Source organism: Lissotriton vulgaris, chromosome 8 (assembly GCF_964263255.1).
Source record: "Lissotriton vulgaris chromosome 8, aLisVul1.2, whole genome shotgun sequence".
NCBI lineage: Eukaryota > Metazoa > Chordata > Amphibia > Caudata > Salamandridae > Lissotriton > Lissotriton vulgaris.
Window position 1 is genome coordinate 235,905,775 of NC_141696.1, and position 21,088 is coordinate 235,926,862.

General features: G+C 46.1%; 1 protein-coding gene across 3 annotated transcripts in view; it reads right to left on the reverse strand.

Moving 5' to 3' along the window:
• USP16 (ubiquitin specific peptidase 16) overlaps window positions 1–21,088 on the reverse strand; it is a 351,578-nt gene that overhangs the window by 272,535 nt on the left and 57,955 nt on the right. For all 3 annotated transcript variants that reach the window (XM_086934020.1, XM_086934021.1, XM_086934019.1), the window contains exon 2: window positions 19,628–19,721. In XM_086934020.1, coding sequence (XP_086790146.1) covers window positions 19,628–19,688 — 61 coding nt within the window. In that variant the 5' untranslated portion in view covers window positions 19,689–19,721. The remainder of the gene's footprint in view (window positions 1–19,627; window positions 19,722–21,088) is intronic.

Sequence of the window (21,088 nt, forward strand, 5' to 3'; positions counted from 1 at the left end):
CTGTGGGGTCCTGTTTATTTAGCAACGGGCTGTCCTGTATTATCTGGGTGAGCTGGTCGAGGTTAATGTTCTTCCAGTCTCTGAAGTTTGTAGACCTAGAATTTGTCTGGGAGGGGGAACCGGAATTAATGGGAACGGAGAAGCATATTGCAGAGTGATCTGTCCAGATTAAAGGAATAACCTTAGTGATAGAGATCTCACTATTGTTAGTGAATAGACCGTCTAAAGTATGTCCTGCTGAATGGGTGGGTAATTTAACGATTTGTAGAAGGCCAACTGCCTCTAGGTCACCAAGTATAGTTGCAGTGTCAGGGTCATCAAGAGTTTCTAGATAAAAATTGAGATCACCCAAGATGGTAAAGTGTGGGGATCCAATTGACATCTCAATGATTTTATCTAGAAGTGAAAGAAATTTCGATCTGTAACCTGGGGGGCGGTAGATTAATATGCCTTTAAAAGTTGTTTTACTAGAGAGGGATATAGCAAAAAGGAGGGCTTCGCACTCGGAGAAATTTGGCTCTGTTGTGGTTAGTGGTGGTGGTGGATGTGATGGTGGATGTGGTGGTAGTGATGGTGGATGTGGTGGTGGTGGTGGTGGATGTGGTGGTGATGGTGGTGGATGTGGTGATGGTGGATGTGGTGATGGTGGATGCGGTGGTGGTGGAGGATGCGGTGGTGGTGGTGGATGCGGTTGTGGTGGTGGTGGATGGGGCGGTGGTGGTGGATGGGGCGGTGGTGGTGGTGGTGGATGGGGTGGTGGTGGTGGTGGTGGTGGATGTAGTGGTGGTGGGTGGGGTGGATGTGGTGGTGGTGGGTGCACCTACACACACACAGAGCCACACACACACACACACACACACATAGATGTGGTAGTGGTGGATCTGGGGTATATGGTGGTGGTGGATGTGGTGGTGGTGGTGGTGGATGTGGGGGATATGGTGGTGGTGGATGTGGTGGTGGATGTGGTAGTGGTGTTGATGGTGGATGTGGTGGTGATGGTGGTGGATGATGGGGTGGATGTGGTGGTGGATGTGGTGGTGGATGTGGAGGTGGTGGATGTGGTGGATGTGGTGGTGGTGGTGGATGTGGTGAAAGTGGTGGTGGAAGTGATGGTGGTCAGTGTGGTGGTCAGTGTGGTGGATGCGGTGGTGGATGCGGTGGTGGATGCGGTGGTGGATGAGGTGGTGGATGAGGTGGTGGATGAGGTGGTGGATGAGGTGGTGGTGGTGGATGTGATGGTGGATGTGGTGGTGGATGCGGTGGATGTGGTGGTGGATGCGGTGGTGGTGGTGGATGGGGTGGTTGTGGTGGATATCATGGTGGATGTGGAGGTGATGGTGGATGTGGTGGTGGTGGATGTGGTGGTAGTGATGGTGGATGTGGTGGTGGATGTGGCGGTGGTGGATGTGGTGGTGGTGGATGTGGTGGTGGTGGATGTGGTGGTGGTGGATGTGGTGGTGGTGGATGCGGTGGTGGTGGATGCAGTGGTGGTGGATGCGGTGGATGTGGTGATGGTGGATGTGGTGATGGTGGATGCAATGGTGGTGGTAGTGGTGGTTGTAGTGGATGTGGTGGTGGATGTAGTGGTGGTGGGTGTGGTGGTGGTGGTGGATGCGGTGGTGGTGGTGGAGGCGGTGGTGGTGGATGCGGTGGTGGTGGATGCGGTGGTGGTGGATGTGGTGGTGGTGGATGTGGCGGTGGATGTCATGGTGGATGTGGAGGTGATGGTGGATGTGGTGGTGATGGTGGATGTGGTGGTGGATGCGGTGGTGGTGGATGCGGTGGATGTGGTGATGGTGGATGCGGTGGTGGCGGTGGATGCGGTGGTCGTGGTGGATGGGGTGGTGGTTGTGGTGGATGTAGTGGTGGTGGATGGGTGTGGTGGTGGTGGATGCGGTGGTGGTGGATGCGGTGGTGGTGGATGTGGCGGTGGATGTCATGGTGGATGTACAGGTGATGGTGGATGTGATGGTGGATGTGGTGGTGGTGGATGTGATGGTGGATGTGGTGATGGTGGATGTGGTGGTGGATGTGGTGGTGGTGGATGTGGTGATGGTGGATGTGGTGATGGTGGATGCGGTGGTGGTGGTGGATGGGGTGGTGGTTGTGGTGGATGTGGTGGTGGATGTAGTGGTGGTGGGTGTGGTGGATGTGGTGGTGGTGGGTGCACCTACACACACAGAGCCACACACACACACACACACACACACACACACACACACACACATATAGATGTGGTAGTGGTGGATCTGGGGGATATGGTGGTGGTGGTGGTGGATGTGGTGGTGGATGTGGTAGTGGTGTTGATGGTGGATGTGGTGGTGATGGTGGTGGATGAGGGGGTGGATGTGGTGGTGGTGGTGGTGGATGTGGTGGTGGTGGTGGTGGATGTGGTGGTGATGTGGTGGATGTGGGGTGGTGGATGTGGTGAAAGTGGTGGTGGATGTGGTGGTGGATGTGGTGGTGGAAGTGATGGTGGTGGGTGTGGTGGATGTGGTGGTGGTGGATGCGGTGGTGGATGCGGTGGTGGATGAGGTGGTGGATGAGGTGGTGGATGAGGTGGTGGATGTGGTGGTGGATGTGGTGGTGGATGTGGTGGTGGATGTGGTGGTGGATGTGGTGGATGTGGTGGATGTGGTGGGGGATGTGGTGGTGGTGGGGGATGTGGTGGTGGTGGTGGATGTGGTGGTGGTGGATGAGGTGGTGGTGGATGTGGTGGTGGTGGTGGATGAGGTGGTGGTGGATGAGGTGGTGGTGGATGTGGTGGTGGTGGTGGATGCGGTGAATGTGGTGGTGGATGTGGTGGTGGAAGTGGTGGTGGATGTGGTGGTAGTGGATGTGGTGGTGGATGTGGTGGTGGTGGTGGATGTGGTGGTGGTGGATGTGGTGGTGGTGGTGGATGTGGTGGTGGTGGTGGATGTGGTGGTGGTGGTGGATGTGGTGGTGGTGGTGGATGTGGTGGTGGTGGATGTGGTGGTGGTGGTGGTGGATGTGGTGGTGGATGTGGTGGTGGTGGTGGTGGATGTGGTGGTGGTGGATGTGGTGGTGGTGGAAGAGGTGGTGGTGGATGTGGTGGTGGATGCAGTGAATGTGGTGGTGGATGCGGTGGTGGTGGATGCGGTGGTGGTGGATGTGGTGGTGGATGTGGTGGTGGTGGTGAATGTGGTGGTGGTGGTAGTGGTGGTGGATGTGGTGGTGGATGTGGCAGTGGTGGATGTGGTGGTGGATGTGGCGGTGGATGTCATGGTGGAGGTGGTGGTGGATGTGGTGGTGGTGGTGGATGTGGTGGTGGATGTGGTGGTGGTGGATGTGGTGGTGGTGGATGTGGTGGTGGTGGATGTGGTGGTGGTGGATGCGGTGGTGGTGGATGCGGTGGTGGTGGTAGTGGATGTGGTGGTGGATGTAGTGGTGGTGTGGGTGGTGGTGGTGGATGTGGTGGTGGCGGTGGATGCAGTGAATGTGGTGGTGGATGTGGTGGTGGTGGATGCGGTGGTGGTGGATGCGGTGGTGGTGGATGCGGTGGTGGATGTGGTGGCGGTGGTGGATGTGGTGGTGGTGGATGTGGTAGTGGTGGTGGATGTGGTGGTGGATGTGGCGGTGGTGGATGTGGTGGTGGATGTGGCGGTGAATGTCATGGTGGTGGTGGTGGATGTGGTGGTGGTGGTGGATGTGGTGGTGGTGGTGGATGTGGTGGTGGTGGATGCAGTGGATGTGGTGATGGTGGATGCGGTGGTGGTGGTGGATGCAGTGGTGGTGGTAGTGGATGTGGTGGTGGATGCAGTGGTGGTGGGTGTGGGTGGTGGTGGTGGATGCAGTGGTGGTGGTGGATGTGGAGGTGATGGTGGATGTGGCGGTGGATGTGGAGGTGATGGTGGATGTGGTGGTGATGGTGGATGTGGTGGTGGATGCGGTGGATGTGGTGGTGGATGTGGCGGTGGATGTCATGGTGGATGTGTGCCTAGAAGCGCTATACCTCCCATCATATAGGTCAACATGTTGCTGCGAATGGTGATAAATAGCACGTTCTTGTCTGCTCTACCTGCATGTATGGTTCATCCCATTGAATTTTTCATTAATATATGTTTTATTTTTTTTAAAGACGATTAAACCAAGACCAGGGTGCAATGTGTTAAATGTGCATAACGGCACAATCACATTACAGAGGCCATGTGACTTTTAGAGACACGTTTCCCTGTGTAACAGTCCTTGCAATGTGCAATCTGAGACAGAAAACTATTTTTCCCATGTCAATTCTGCTGTACCGTTGTAAAAAAATGGACTTTGACACTGTAGTCATAAATGTGTGAAGGTAGTGCGTTTTAAGTTCCGCTGTTGCAAAAATTATGTTTTATGGAACCAAATTTATTTCACTGCAACGACAGACAACGGGTCGATCTATCGACAGACAATAGTATGTAATTGACGTGGGTAAACGTGGCTGGTCGTCGCCTTTTTTACATGCATCTCCATGTAGAATTAAGAAAATGATATCACCTGGGAGGCACACCACTCTCCAACCGAGGATTACATACGTTCAGACCATCTGGTAGAAGGCGCTATATAAATGCAGCAAATCACCAAACCTTCCTCAAAGCACACGGGAAGCATTTCAGGCTCTTGCTGGGCAACATAAAGAGCACGAGCTGTTCGCCCATCCCCCTTCAAGCAGGACTAGCGACCAGAGCCTCCCTCGAGGCGCTTTACTTACCACTCACAGCTCAAGAACACAATTGAATGTATTCAGATAAGATGCTCGGGTGGTGATAGGCAGATGCATCACACCTCGCACCGCCGGGCAGGGCGCCTGTCATCGTGACTCATAATCACAAAATAAAACCAGACGGAGGGCATTGCTGTGGGGAGGGGGGAGGAGAAATGCGACATGGCGGGCAGGGGACGGGGCGGAGCGGGGAGAGGGTGTTAAGCAGCAGGGGCCTTTGAAGTGAAGCTAAGCTTCACTTCAAAAGGTGTGGGAGGAGTGCGGCTGAGGGAACAGACGGCGATTTGGTGATGTGCACGCGCATTTTAGGTCAATGCGCAAGCGCATTGACCTAAAAGCCACGGGCACAGCACCAAATCGCCAAGTTGGGTAAAGTCTGTTTAAGCCCCTATAGAGCTTCGCCAGCTATGCCATGCGCACAGCAGGCGAGCCCTAAAAAAAGAAAGTCTACAAATAGTTAAATCGATTTTAAAAGGAGCACGTAGTTATTCCCCAGGACCCGACAGTAATCTATCACACCTAAAACATTACACAACTCAGCAACCGGATTCAAACTGGGCAAATATCCAGCAGACAATAATCACAGAAGATACAAAGTGACAAACTGGAAGACATAAAAACGTCTAACTACTTAAAATCGTTCGATCTGATCTTACTCCAAGAAACCTGGGAAGAGAAAGAGATACCCCTGCAAGGATATACAACTCAAATCCACCCAGCAATTAGGAGGTTCTCCCTATGGTCGCAGCTCAGAAGGCTTGGCGTCACTCGCCTCAAACTAACAATAGGAACAATGGAAGAAATCAAAGTAAAAATCACTCCCCCTAGATCCATACAAGCAATAGTAATAACAATTGAAAACAAACAGGTGGCTCAACCACTGTACATAATAAACACATATATACATCCCAAGCACAGACTAAAAGGGGCAAGAGAACTTGTAGCGAATTGATAAGATTCATGGAAGAAAAGGAAATGGATAACTTACTTCTGGCAGGCGGCTTCAATCTTCACCTTTTTGGAAAGAAATCAGAAGAAGAAATAGTACAGGAACTGAACATTGCGTCGGGAATACCAAATCAATCCCCAGCCTCTCCAAACAAGCAAACAAGATGCTCAGACCAACTACTGAAAGATCAGGAGCAGTTAAACCTGAGAGTACTAAATGGTCGATTCAAAGAGGACACACCGCCAGCACTAACATTTTTCCTCTCACCTCGATTTCACCCTTGCAACACTACCATTGTTTGAAATAATAAGCTCATTCAAGTTTGGAGAAAACGGCCATAGTGACCACCTGCCACTTAAAGTGATACTAGGTGCCACTAGTCGGAACGACATGGAAGCAAGGAAAAGCATTGGAACAGAGTATACCTCCAACTTTAGAAGGATAAGGTGCAAGACCAACAAAGCAAAGAGTTATAACTCAACTCAAAAACAATCTTCCACCAGATAACAAGTTTAACAAAGAATCCATTGGAGGCTTGGGAAGAATTTGCAATGGAACTTGGAACAACATCTGCCACAGAGCATAAAACCCGCAAAGCAAACACATAATGTTACATATTCGGTAAGGTAATTACACCAGAGATAAAACACCTAAACGGAAAATAAACCAGATCCTAAGGCAGCTCCGCAAACAATCGAACGATGAAGTCCTGCAAAAAGAGTTGCGAACTCTAAAGGCTCATCAAAAGAAGATGATCTGGGAAAGGAAAAGGCAAATTAAAGACTATCTCTGGCCGAAAATTGTGTACGACTCGAAACAGAAAAACAGCGCTAGATTCTGGAAAACAATCCATAGCCTCCAACGGCCAGGCCACAAAGGAATTAACTCACATATATCTGAATCCGACTGGGCACACTATTTATCAAACCACTTCAATGATAAAAACCCAGAGGGGGACCCACCCAGAGGATAAACTCGGACAATCAAGATGCATCCAAGCACTAATGAAACAGGAAACATAAACGTGAAGTATATGACGACCCCATCAAGACCGAGCCCCAGCGCAAGATTACAAATCTGGAGGAGGAAGTAACAACAAGCTCCAAACTAACCTCAAACAGGAAGGGGAAAAAACGCAGCAACAGTGGTTAGGATCAAGCCACAAATATCAAAAGGGGAAACAAGAAGGTGCTCCGGGCCCCAATGGAATCCCGCCAATAATGTACAAGCGAGACGCTGACTTCTGGAGCATACACTGGCGCCAGTATTCCAGGAAATTAGGGAAACAGTGATATGTCCATCATCCTGGAGAGGATCAATAATAAGTCCGATCTACGAACAGGGTGAAAGGAGCAACCCAAGTAACTATTGACTCATTGCCCTAATAGACACAGAGGCAAAGTACTACGCGGGACTCTTTTTGGAGGAATTAACATCCTGGGCAACTTTAAAACACATCATCCCAGCAAACCAAACCGGATTCAGCAGAGGTCAGGGCACAATAACTAACATCATGGCGCTAACTCTACTGATGGACGCGGTAAAGACAGCCAAGAGCTCGGTATTTCTATGCTTCATAGATTACAGCGCTGCGTTTGACCACATAGACCGCAGCCAACTCGGGTAGAAGCTGGAAAAATGGGGGATTCCCGGGCCGCTTCAGAAACAGCTCATAGTACTACATACCAACACTTGGGTTAAGATCAAACTGGGATCTGGAAGGCACCGTTTAAGGCAAATTAATACCACCAAAGGTCTAAAACCAGGATGCGTTCTAGCCCCCATGCTGTTTAACCTATTCCTTGCAGATCTTCCTGGAGAATTGGAGAAAACCAAATCGCATGCCCTGCGGCTGGGAGACATCTCGCCATCAAATCTCCTCTATGCAGATGACCTGGTCTTAATTAGTCGGTCCCCTATTGGACTACATCTCCTGGACACCACCAACACATTCTCAATAAACAATGCATTAACGATGAACTTAAGCAAATCAAAAGTTATGTCAGTGAATTACAATAAAACAACGAAACTAGCATGGTTCCTGGACGGACAGAGGCTAGACCACGTAGCCACCTACAAATACCTAGGCGCTCTTTTTGAAAGCAGAGGTTCGTTTAAGCCCCAACTAGAGGCCATCCGTCGGAAGGGCAAAACATTCTACATCTCAATGAAGCCCCTGAAGAAATCTCTCCCCGACCGGTCACTGGATCCTCTCCTACAGGTCATCAGAGCACGTTTAAAGCCAATGCTCACATACAGCAGTGAACGTATGCAAGGGAAAGACGAAACGGCTCTAAACAAAACAATCAGCAGAGCATATAGGGCAATCTCCTATCTGCCGAACTACGTCTCCCCTGCTCAAATCCGCCTCAAATTTGTTCTCCAGAGACAAACGGTAGAGAGAAGAGGTGCCTACATAAAAAGCTGGCGCAAAATCAGAGGTGCTAAGCAAGGATCTTTAAACGCCCACCTCTGGACCAAACTGTCTACTCGAGAGAACTCACCAGCCAGGAAGTACTTACTAGAATCACTGGAATACCTGGGATTAACACACCTCTGGGAGTCATCCACAGACAACAAAAGCTTCAAAAGGTGGCAACAAAATTAACCAAAATGATATCATCCATAGAAGACAAAGAAACTCGGGACAAGGGGCCTCATGCATGGACAGTGTTGAAAGATTACAAAGCTCTTAAACCGCAGGAATACCTGAAAACGGGCCTCACGCAGACGACAAACATTTTTTTTTTAAATCTACGCTTCGGCATCCTCCCAATACTACCCCACTTGGCACCTTGGAAAAGGAGAGCAGACTAACACCTTTGCCGTCTTTGCAGATTAGAGAAAGAAGACCTAATACATATAATCTGCATCTGTCCAAACCTGATGGACATAAGGCGCTCCTTACTTTGAGTATTATGGAAACAAAAGGGCATAACAAGTTGCAGACAGGCTGTGATGCTGTGCTTTAATCCTGAAGAGATCTGGCTAAATTGCAGACTAACAAAGTATTTAGATACCACAGCCAGAAGACTCAAGAGCTAGCCATTTGGTTTATCTGAAATACAGCAAGCAACAGCATTTCAATCTAATAAAGGAACAGTCCACTAAGACACTTGCCAAGTCACAATTACGCTTTGGTATACTGAGGCACATTCACTTTACAATCTTAGAAAGTAATGTAATAGAGACTTTATGATTTTATGAGTGTACAATACCTTTTTCCTCTTAGTTTTATAACAAATGTAAAACAAGGTTTAATTACATTTTATTGATGGAAGTTTTTAATAGTGTGAGTTTTAATTAACAGTAAATTAAAGTTATTACAACTACGGCTTCCATCTTTACAAAAATTATTAGGGAAGTTATATTATTTTGATTCTAGAGCACACATCCATACCCAGATTGGCATCACTCAGGAAGCTGCCACAACATAGCTGATGATCAGCTTAAAGGATAACTATGATTTGAGGGTTTTTTACACCCCGAAGTAGAGATGGGTTTCAAAGATTAACAGAACTATAGATATAGTTCCACAGATGAGCCACCAGTAAAACGAAAGTACATGCACCATAGGGAACTTTGGGACTTGGAGTGTGTTTGTGCCGGGAAATTTGTTCTCTAGAAAGGTAAGTGCTGAAACTTGTTGGACAAGATTATCCTTTGAGGTGTGGTGGGGGACATTCTATCAGGGGTGGTGGGGTCAGACACATTCTGTGAAACGGATAATGGCTCATGTCTACCTGATTTTTTTTTTTTAAGGTTAACAAGGGGGGCCCAATTGGTAGCTGTGGACCATGGGTATCAGTTATTAAGACAAGCATTGGAAATGCAATAGGTCTCGCATTAGGAAAGTTTGAGCTATTGGTCTTATAAATGACATTTTTTTTATTTATGTTTTGTTTTTTTAAAATAGCTAAATTAATAGCTTTGTCATTTACAATGCCTAGTTATAACTTTCGCAAATGTGACACCTATAGCATTTGTAATGCAACATGTTTTGTATTTACGTGACTTAGATGTATTGATATTACAAACAACAATGGTTTTTGATTTATTTAAATAATTAATACTTAAATAATTTATTTAATTTGTAATGTCAATAGTTTAAACTTTTGTAATTAACTTTTGTGAAGATTATGTTCAGTGTTTATTGTGACGAAAATTCAAGAACAGAAGTGAAATATTAACATCTTTTTGTGATTTGTAATAAAGCTTGAAAACAGCTTGAAACATTGAAAGAACATATTTGAACCAGTGATGCTGTGGTGGTGCTGAGTGATGCTGTTGTTGCGCTGAGTGATGCGGTGGTTGCGCTGAGTGATGCGGTGGTTGCGCTGAGTGATGCGGTGGTTGCGCTGAGTGATGCGGTGGTTGCGCTGAGTGATGCGGTGGTTGCGCTGAGTGATGCGGTGGTTGCGCTGAGTGATGCGGTGGTTGCGCTGAGTGATGCTGTGGTTGCGCTGAGTGATGCTGTGGTTGCGCTGAGTGATGCTGTGGTTGCGCTGAGTGATGCTGTGGTTGCGCTGAGTGATGCTGTGGTTGCGCGGAGTGATGCTGGGGTGGTGCTGAGTGATGCTGGGGTGGCACTGAGTGATGCTGGGGTGGCGCTGAGTGATGCTGGGGTGGCGCTGAGTGATAATGTGGTGGTGCTGAGTGATGCTGGGGTAGCGCCGAGTGATGATGTGATGCTGGAGTGATGCAGAGTGATGCTGGGGTGGTGCTGAGTGATGCTGTGGTGGTGCTGAGTGGTGCTGTAGTGGTGCTGAGTGGTGCTGTGGTGGTTCTGTGGTGGCGCTGAGTGGTGCTGTGGTGGTGCTGAGGTGGTGCTGTGGTGGTGCTGAGGTGGTGCTGAGTGATGCTGTGGTGGTGCTGAGTGGTGCTGTGGTGGTGCTGAGTGATGCTGTGGTGGTGCTGAGTGATGCTGTGGTGGTGCTGAGTGATGCTGTGGTGGTGCTGAGTGATGCTGTGGTGGTGCTGAATGGGAGATGGGGAGAGGGAGAAAAAGGAGAGCAGGGAGAGGGTAAAGAGAGGGAGAGAGGAGAGAGAGGGGGAGAGAGGAGAGAGAGAGGGGGAGAGGGAGACGGGGAGAGAGGAGAGGGAAGAGAGGGAAAGGGAGAGAGAGAGAGGGAAGTGAGGGAAAGGGAGAGAGGGAAGTGAGGGAAAGGGAGAGAGGGTAGAGGGAGGTTAGGAAGAGAGGGGGAGGACGAGAGCGAAGGACGGAGGGGAGAGAGAGGGGAGGGAGAGAGAGAGGAGAGCAGGCAGAGGGGGAGATGGAGAAAAAGGAGAGCAGGGGAAGGTAAAGAGAGGGAGAGAGGGGGAGAGAGAGGAGAGAGGGAGAGGGTGAGAGGAGAGAGGGAGAGGGAAGTGAGGGAAGTGAGGGAAAGTGAGAGAGGTAGACGGAGAGAGGGAGAGTGAGAGAGTGAGGGGAGAGAGAGAGAGGGAGGACGATAGGGAAGGAGGGAGAGGAGAGTGAGAGAGGGAGAGAGAGAGAGGAGAGCAGGGAGAGGGATAGAGGAGGAGAGAGTGAGAACCATGTTATCGACGTATGTTTGCTGGCCCGGAAGTGGTGTATGCGTGCACGGTCTGCTCTTTTTGGAAGCACATACTCGTGCGTGTGGCACGCCCCTGCTCGCTCCCGCAAGGTGGATGCCGCCACAAGCATGAGTATGTGCTTCCAAAAAGAAAAGAGCGACGGCTAAAGGTCCTCCTATGCAGAGCATGCGTGCTGCATAGGTGAGAGGGGAGAGAGTATTTAAAATGCCAGACAGAGACCAGTAGCAAAGGGATAAAACGAACATTTGGAGTGCTACATTAAATTGTCAAAGGGTTAAAAACATAGTATAAAGTGTGGAGAGACATGAGCAAGAAGTTAATATATTCCAAAAAAAAAGTAAACAAAAAAAATTGTAAAAGATAGGAGACCAACAGATCTCTAGCTAAAAACAGCACAGAAGAGGAATATGGGACGGGGAAGTCTAATATCTTACGGTCATAAACGCAGTGAAAGGGGGAAGGGGGAGACCTGCGAGAGAGACATTAAAATATCTGAGGGGAAAAAACACTGAAGGTGGAAACGAGATAAGAGAGAATGATCAAAAACAAACAAAAGTAGTAGTAAATGGGAGATGTTAAAGAGGCCAGCATCCCAAGACATTAAATAAAGTACAAGAATGCTGCAGAATCGAAACATTAAATATTCCAGAGGTATAACATCGTGGAACAAAGAGTCAATATGGGTATGACAGTTAAATGCCTCATGTATACACATCATAGAAAATGAACAGGACAGCTATAAGAAAGACATGTAAATATCCAACAGTCATGAGTACATTACCGGAGGAAAGAAACATAAACATCAGCGGCATAAACAAGACAGAATAGCAAACCAAACACGGAATTCTCTATGGATACACAGATATATATATATATATATACATACACACACACACACCCACAGATAGAGCGACACACAATTAATAAAGGTGAAATGATGGAAACATTAAAATAAAATTTATATACTCCATAGCAAAGAGGGAATAAGTAAATGAGAGTCATTTAAAAGCCGCGTGACGGACAAGTTCACAGGAGAGAGGGGAAATACGACTGATCTATAAATATGTGATGGGTGGAGCAGAGGACGTGAGAGACCATTATACCCTTTCACAAGCTCTGTCAAAACAAAAGCCCAAGCAGCGAGCAAACCCCACAAGCTGTTGTAGATGTCTTGAGTGACCCACAAACAGCAGAAAGTGAACTGAGATCAATCATAAAATAATCCATAACGAGCCCACTAACAGGCACGTTTATTTTGCAGATTTAATAGTAAAAACAACTAAAAATACAAAACACAGGCTTAGTACAGTTGTTGGTGTAAAAAAAAACAATTCCAGCCTAATGCAAGCGCTAAGTCACAAATGTCCAAAATCAGACAGTAAGTAAATCACAGAGGTAATCAATGAATTAAAATTACAAAATTTAAAATTGACTTAATAAAACAAAAATTATAATGTATGTGTAATAAAGTCATTATTATTTGCAACGCCAATAGCTAAAGCTATCAGTAATGCGAGACATATTGCATTGCAAATGCTCGTTATTTCGGTGGCAAGCCTATTTTCTGTCCCTGACCGACCCTGCCCTACTCCTACATGGATGGACTGCTGCACACTGAGCACTGGAGACTTACACATAGCTCAGCATACACAAGTGAAAGCATCAGCTTCTAAATAGATTCTTGGACTCCTCCGATGAACATCTAGACTTAAGTCAGGAGAATACATAATTGCGGAGGTCTCGAACGTTACCGCCTTTAAATACCGCGCTGGCTAGAAAAGTGTTTATTTCAGCACCACAGTATGAACAGAAATCTTCATAGCTCTGCCATTCTCAAGTTTGTTTACAGAAACACTCACAAAAGCGACCAGCTGAATGGAGTCACTGCTGCAAGGTGGGATCTATCAGTTGCATAAATGGAATAAAGCTAACAGATTAACACGACGTATTATTGTTGCTGATTTTGGAACTCACACATAATATAATGCTACACACAAAAATGAACTATGCTGCTCTTCCCTTTTGTATCTGACTTAGTGAAAAAGGCATCCCATGCCAAACACAACAAAGGTCTGACACCAAAAGTCGAAACGATCAACTGTACAAAACAGAGATCAGAAAAATCGAAAGTACTGTTAGAATTAGAAACAAACTGAATGCCCATGCCTCCCTTGCAACGTAACGAGTAGCTGTTCTATCTTCTTTTGCCCTTTTTGCAAACTCAATGCAAAATAATCTACAAACATTCAGACCGGCAGAAGTTCGGTACACGGAAGTAAAATTATTGGGTAAGAGGAAATGAGGAGACTGTCTGAATGAATGTGACAAGAGAACGGCCTAATAGAACAAGTCGGAGGGCATTGCTGTGGAGAGGGGGGAGGAGAAATGCGTCTCGGCCGCAGCAGGGGGCGGAGCAGGGAGAGCGGCCTCTGAAGTGCACTTCGCACGGCCGGCCGGCCGTGAAACTAAAGCACGTGAGAGCCTTTGATGCCGCAGGGGGTGGAGCGGCACCAAGCTGGGCAACAGATGGCTGACAATTTGATGCTTTGCACGCGCATTTTAGATCAATGCGCTTGCACATTGACCTAAAAGCGCACGGGCACAGCACCAAATCGCCAGTTGGGTGAAGTCTGTTTAAGTGCCTATAGTCTCGCTCTGCTCAATGCGCATGCGCATTGAGAGGCGAGACCTAAAAAACAAAGGTCCTCAGCAAAATGGAGTGACAAACGGGTATCATATAGACCACAATAGGCTGCTATATATTTTCCTTGCCCAGCCGGACAGGGAATTTATTATAAATCAATTCAAGTATTTTTTGGGGTAAATACATTTAGCAACAAACATTTCTTGCAGTAAGGCACAGTCCTGTACCGTACTGGAGAGGTAAGAATAGAGAGGAAGAAAATGAAAAAATGAAAGGAAAGGTTCTTCAGGCAAAAAGGAGTGAGCGATCTGGGCACTGTTTAGAATCGGTATGAACAATGTTTCCCAGAGTAGTACATACAGACAATAATGTACAATGGTCAACAGTATGTCTACTAAAAGGAGTGGACGTTTCGATCCCGTGCTCAAATTAAAATGGGATCATCTTCAGGACTTAACAGTATGATTGCCTGGTTAAACAATATATACGCCTTTTAGGGAAGAAAACAGGGGAAAAGAACACAAAGACAATACGTTGTAAGTTTCAAGAGATCACAAAGCCGCATTTATCATCATTCGGATTCGCAGTGATGAGGTGCCAGCAAGGGCGTGCTTTTTATTTACAAAAAGGTTACAGTGATGTTTGGTGCATAATCACTGCCGTGATTTAAGCGGGGGTGTGGGATGGGAATTACTAGCTAGGGCCTCCGTGGATGTGAGGAGGGAGCCAGCGTGGCCAATTGCTGGATATGCCATTGGCAATTTTGAGGCTTCATGGGGGGCTTCCTGGCGCGCCGAGTCGGCATCGGATGTTAAAATTAAGGAGGAAGTGAGCGTTTTAAGCTAACAGTAACGTGAAAATTCGGTGAAAACTATAAAGAGCCGACGAGTAGGTGGTGCAAGAGTGTTCCACGGGTGAAAGCATACCTCCTAAGGGGATAAGTGAGGTCTCAGGGCGTACGCGAACACAGTGTGTTCTGAAGGGGCTGGGGAGCCCAGGTGGTGAAGCTCCTGGTAGGCAATGCGTATAATAACGCTGATGGCACTGAAATCAGAGAGAAGGGTTACCGATACTGTGATGAACAAGTGCAAAAAATTGGTGGGAAATCACGCAAATTGAGCCAGGTTGCCACCTCTTTGTGTACCACACCTGATGCGGCTCCTATAATGGCAGATACGAGTCTTTGCCTTTTGGGTTGTTTGGCCCACATACATTTTCGGGCAAGGGCAGAGTATTGCATAGATAACATTGCAGGTATTACAATTAGTCAAAGATTTCATTTCAACAGTAATGCCATTATGACTGAAATTGCGTGCCTCAATTGTAAAATCACAAACATTGCAACAACCACATTTCACATGGCCCACCAGCGGTGGTAGTCCCCAATATGATTTAATCGTTGTCTTTGGTGTGGGGGGAGGTAGGGCTGCTCTAATCAAGTGGTCTCTCAAGTTCTTGCTCTTGCGGAAGGCGAACAGAGGTCTTTCTAGGTTAATTAGACCTGCATTTATTGTTGGCCAGTGCATTAGGATAGATTTTCTGATTTTGTTTGAGACTGGGGAGAAGGTGGTACTACAGGCTATCCTCTCAGTCTTATCGCGTGTTTTTGGTGTTAATAGAACCTCGCGTGGGCAGTACCATGCCCTTTTGGATGCAGTTTTAACCAGCCTTCTGGGGTAGCCACGACTTTTCAGTTTATTTGCAAGGATATTGGCTTCCCTAAAGTAGTCAGTTTTTGAAGAGCAATTGCGCCTTATCCTCAGGAATTGAGAATAGGGCAATGAATCTTTCAAAGCCCCAGGGTGGTTGCTGTTGTAGCTTAGGAGAGGGTTACGTTCTGTGGGCTTCCTGTACAGGCGTGTCAACAGCTCGCCTTCATTGTGAAAGACAGTTAAATCTAGGACCTCTGTTCGCCTTCCGCAAGAACTTGATTAGAGCAGCCCTACTGGCCCCCACACCAAAGACAACGATTGAATCTAATTGGGGACTACCACCGCTGGTGGGCCATGTGAAATGTGGTTGTTGTAATGTTTGTGATTTCACAATTGAGGCACGCAATTTCAGTCATAATGGCATTACTGTTGAAATGAAATCTTTGACTAATTGTAATACCTGCAATGTTATCTATGCAATACTCTGCCCTTGCCCGAAAATGTATGTGGGCCAAACAACCCAAAAGGCAAAGACTCCTATCTGCCAACATAGGAGCCGCATCAGGTGTGGTACTCCTAATGCCCCTCTGGTAGAACATTTTTCAGAACTGAACCACACGGCAGATGACATCAAGTGGACAATCCTCAAAGCCGTCAAATTGCCACAAAGAGGTGGCAACCTGGCTCAACTCCTGTATCGGGAAGAATTGAAGCCCATAATCCAGTTCAACACCATCCAGACCGGATTAAATAAAAGTGAGGACTGGACAACTCTTCTATAGGACCAAAACTTTGCTAGAGCGCAAAACTGGGCAAAACCCCATTTAGCTTCAGCTTAAGAACTAACATGGCAAATGGACCAGTCACAGCCATAGTCAAGAATGTCTCTAAGAGAAATGGTCCTGTTTCTTCCTTTTTACAAATGCAATGTTGGAATTTGTTATGTCACAATTTACCATGTCACTCTTGCGTCAAGTCACTGCGTCGTTCTTTAATTCACTAATCGACATCCTGGCTCCTCTGTGCTCCAAAACACCCACAATCGAATGAGCATTTTTAGCGTACCACACTCACTTGCGCCACAATGGTATTAAATATTCACCGGCTCTTAGCCCACTAGCCCAGTAACTCCTTCATGTGCACAATACGATACCCGCTTTCTCAGTATCCCTTTACCACTCCAAGATGGCCGCCGCCTAGATTGAAGGTCCCCAGTGCCTTGCACATACCTCGCCTCGTGGCCAGGTGACGTGATCACATGACAACGAGAGTCAATACCATCATGGCTCCCGCAAACCTTAGACTCTCGAAACGGCGCGCAACCAGAGTGCAGCCCCATCGTGGCCAGCTACCATTCAGACGTTGTTCTAAGAACTGGTAAGTGAGTTGCCCGCAGGCTCGGCCATCCCCGCGGTACAAGTTACCCAACTAACCCATGCTACCTCTCTCCTCAGCGGATCGCGTTAATCTTCTGACCGCTTTTTAAGCAAGAAGGCATCCCAGGCATAGCCAGGACTGTCCACTCTGGACACAAAGCTAGTCCTTTTCTGCTATGAACCCTGGGTATGAATTTGCGTGATTTCCCACCAATTTTTTGCACTTGTTCATCACAGTATCGGTAACCCTTGTCTCGGATTTCAGTGCCATCAGCGTTATTATACGCATTGCCTACCAGGAGCTCCACCACCTGGGCTCCTCAGCCCCTTCTGAACACACCGTGTTCGCGTACGCCCTGAGACCTCACTTATCCCCTTAGGAGGTATGCTTTCACCCGTCGAACCTTCTTGCACCACCTACTTGCCGGCTCTTTATAGTTTTCACCGAATTTTCACGTTACTGTTAGCTTAAAACTCTCACTTCCTCCTTAATTTTAACATCCGATGCCGACTCGGTGCGCCAGGAAGCCCCCCATGAAGCCTCAAAATTGCCAATGGCATATCCAGCAATTGGCCACGCTGGCTCCCTCCTCACATCCACGGAGGCCCTAGCTAGTAATTCCCATCCCACACCCCCGCTTAAATCACAGCAGTGATTATGCACCAAACATCACTGTAACCTTTTTGTAAATAAAAGCACGCCCTTGCTGGCACCTCATCACTGCGAATCCGAATGATGATAAATGCGGCTTTGCTGATCTCTTGAAACTTACAACGTATTGTCTTTGTGTTCTTTTCCCCCGTTTTCTTCCCTAACAGGCGTATATATTGTTTAACCAGGCAATCATACTGTTAAGTCCAGAAGATGATCCCATTTTAATTTGAGCACGGGATCGAAACGTCGACTCCTTTTAGTAGACATACTGTTGACCATTGTACATTTTTGTCTGTATGTACTACTCTGGGAAACATTGTTCATACTTATTCTAAACAGTGCCCAGATCGCTCACTCCTTTTGGCCTGAAGAACCTTTCCTTTCATTTTTTCACTTTCTTCCTCTCTATTCTTACCTCTCCAGTACGGTACCGAACTGTGCCTTACTGCAAGAAATGTTTGTTGCCAAATGTATTTACCCCAAAAAATACTTGAATTGATTTATAATAAATTCCCTGTCCGGCTGAGCAAGGAAAATATATAGCAGCCTATTGTGGTCTATATGATACCAGTTTGTCACTCCATTTTGCTGAGGACCTTTGTTTTTCTTAATATCATGTCTACCTGACAGCATGTAGAAATAGTCAGACCACAACTCGGTACATGACAATCTGTACTTAAGGGTTATCAGGTTGCCCTCACATTTCTACTCCACTTTGTACGGTATTCACCACTTGTCAATTCCAGATTATGTTCTGATGGGCTTAAAAACGCTGCAGGCCAGAGCGTTAGCAAGTGTGGCCTTTGTTAAACCGAAAATGTGTTGACCTGAACCATTTTAGGATTTACAGTGAAGGAGTCCCATGCACAGCTATATGACACTAGTTTACATATTAACCATTCATGTATCTCAGGAAGCCCAGATTGTGATACACTACTGCTTCTTTTAAGCAGCGGCAAATTATAAATATTTTGCCATGAATTAGTAAACAACCTTCTAAACGCTTGGTAAGCGATATGACACTGGACAACATTTGTATGCCGTTAATAAATTAGGTCCTTTTACACTTACTGCAGAAGAGTTAAGCAGTATTACAAGTTCTTTTAGCAAAGAGGCAAACTGCATTAAAGTGATTCCATGCAGCATAAGGAACTTGACATACAGCAATGACATGGTAGAATGCTATAAAGTATTTGCTCAGTCCAAAGAGGGTTCTAGGAAATTCAAAGACTACTTGAGATATTAAGATGACATGATCATAAACAACACTGAACTTATCTTTAAGTCAGATGCGACCATGTAAAAATGTTTTGTGACCTAGAGTTTGGCTACTAAATATAAGCAACAACAAGGTGTATGCTGGCTATCTTTCTCCATATCACCTTAGTGCATTCGGTAATGCATGCCAATGCATAATGTTTGCTACTGCCATGTAACTAATTGTATGTGTAGTGTGTGCATATGTATGTGTTGTTAACAAAAGAAATTCAAAGCAAGTTAAAAAAGGAAGTAACAGACTTCCATTATTTAACCAAAGATCAGGAGGATTAGTTACGTCTAAGAAGTGCTACATAGTGTGGTATAAAAAGGCCTTGCGCTGTCCCCGAAAAGTTCAACAACTTAATATAGAGGTTCAAGAGCAAAGAAGGAGGACATAAGTAATGGAAAGATAAAGCCTTTAGGCATACCAGAAAGTATTGTCATTGGGTGGGAGTCTTGCAGTTCTCAAACTGGATGGAGTGGGACTTCCCTGAGCAAAATATATAACAAATTCAATAAACTCTCTACTGCGATTCATATGTGCGGATGAACAGCAAGCCGATTTCATTGTTGACGGAAATGAAGGCCATCGAATGTTTGAGATATAACTCATAATGTGCAGAGAACCATCCAATATCTGCAGCGAGGTTTGTAGTAGAAAATAAGTAAAGTCTTATGGTTCACAATGAAGAACACAGATGAAACAAGACGTACACAGCCAAGCAATCAAGTTCAGCATTTTAAAGATGTTGCTTGATCAAAATAATGACACCAAAGGTTTTAAAGGATTGAACAAAATAAAATACAAAACTCACCCAAAATATCTGTAGGGTCACTAGCTTGAGAAACTCTGCTTTTGGTACGCTTCTTGGCCATATTCAGGGTTTTGAGATGTTTCTTCTACAAGCACTTTTGAAGAAAAACAGTTGTTCTCATGAATAAATGTAGTACTTTATATGGAGGCAAAAGAAACATCACTTCGGTCCAAGGTGATATAATACATACATAAATTAACTAAACTACATTGTGCATAATACTGAAGAGGATAATAATGTTTGCATACAGAGATAAATGTTACCTTAAGCAGAACAATAGTAGATGCCATCTAAAGGCTTATGGCCTTGGAGGGATGACTTAGCAAACAAATGGTCACACAAGCTTAGAAAATCCCATAATCTAAAAACCTAGAAAGAGCTGTTGGCCTTCAAATAAAACGTACCCATAACGCTAGACTGTGAATGCTTATAACTACCAGTTTATAAAACTCAAGATACAGATCAAATATGTACATTAATACAAAAAGAACTTTACTTTAGAGATTCAGCCCAGATGATCTTCATGCGAGTTGTCACATTAAATACATCACCATCTGAATAGTCATTTAATCCCAGATGAAAAACCCATACACAAAAGTAAGGGAACACAAGTGGTACAGGCCCTTATATCGCACCCATGTGAGTAAACTGCCTTGGTAAAGGTCAGTCCTCAACACCATAACTGGAGTCTCTTACCTATAAGCATGTGTAAAGTATGCATGTGTCTTGAGTGCGAGTTCTGCACTACCTGTTACGAACTAAGCATATCAATATTGGAGCATATGCATAAGATAGGGGTTGCCCCGCAAGCTGTCCGTGGACCATGGTTGCCAAGACAGCTTGCATTTACCAGTTATTTTGAGCCCCTCTTTGAAACTGGAGTTAAATGATACGTGGAAAAAAGATTCCACACCCTTCCTATTATGATGCATAGCCTTCTCCTGTTTAGTGAAACTCACTTATCAACCTGTTCTGTGCTACAGGCTGACACCTCGCAAAGTAAGTTCCCAGAATACATTGAGTTACAAGTATTGAACTAGACAACTTCTGGCTAGGTTTTAACCATTAAATAAGGAAACGTGGGTCGGGGGGTGGGATTGGTCTAGACTTCTCATCTTGGCCTCCAAAGTTGGATAAATAATGGCCCAGTTCAGACAATACCATTTACTTCATCTGGACATTGAAGAGACTCAGCATAAGAGTGTACAAAATAAATTCCTAGAAACAGAAACTTTGATGGTTAGTGTACTCACTGGGGCTAAGCTTAGATTCCCAAAGCCCCTTTTTGCTGTGACGATAGTGGCTAAAGAAGATCTCCAAGGAGAACGAGTTGAACTATTATTGAGGCAGTTATGGTTCCAGAGAAAACCAAAGTCTGAAGTTTTGGTTGTCCCCAAGTCGGAGGTCTAGTTCCAAGTGGTGAAGCCCTTGAGTCTCTTACGTGTGGCTTAATTTGTGCAC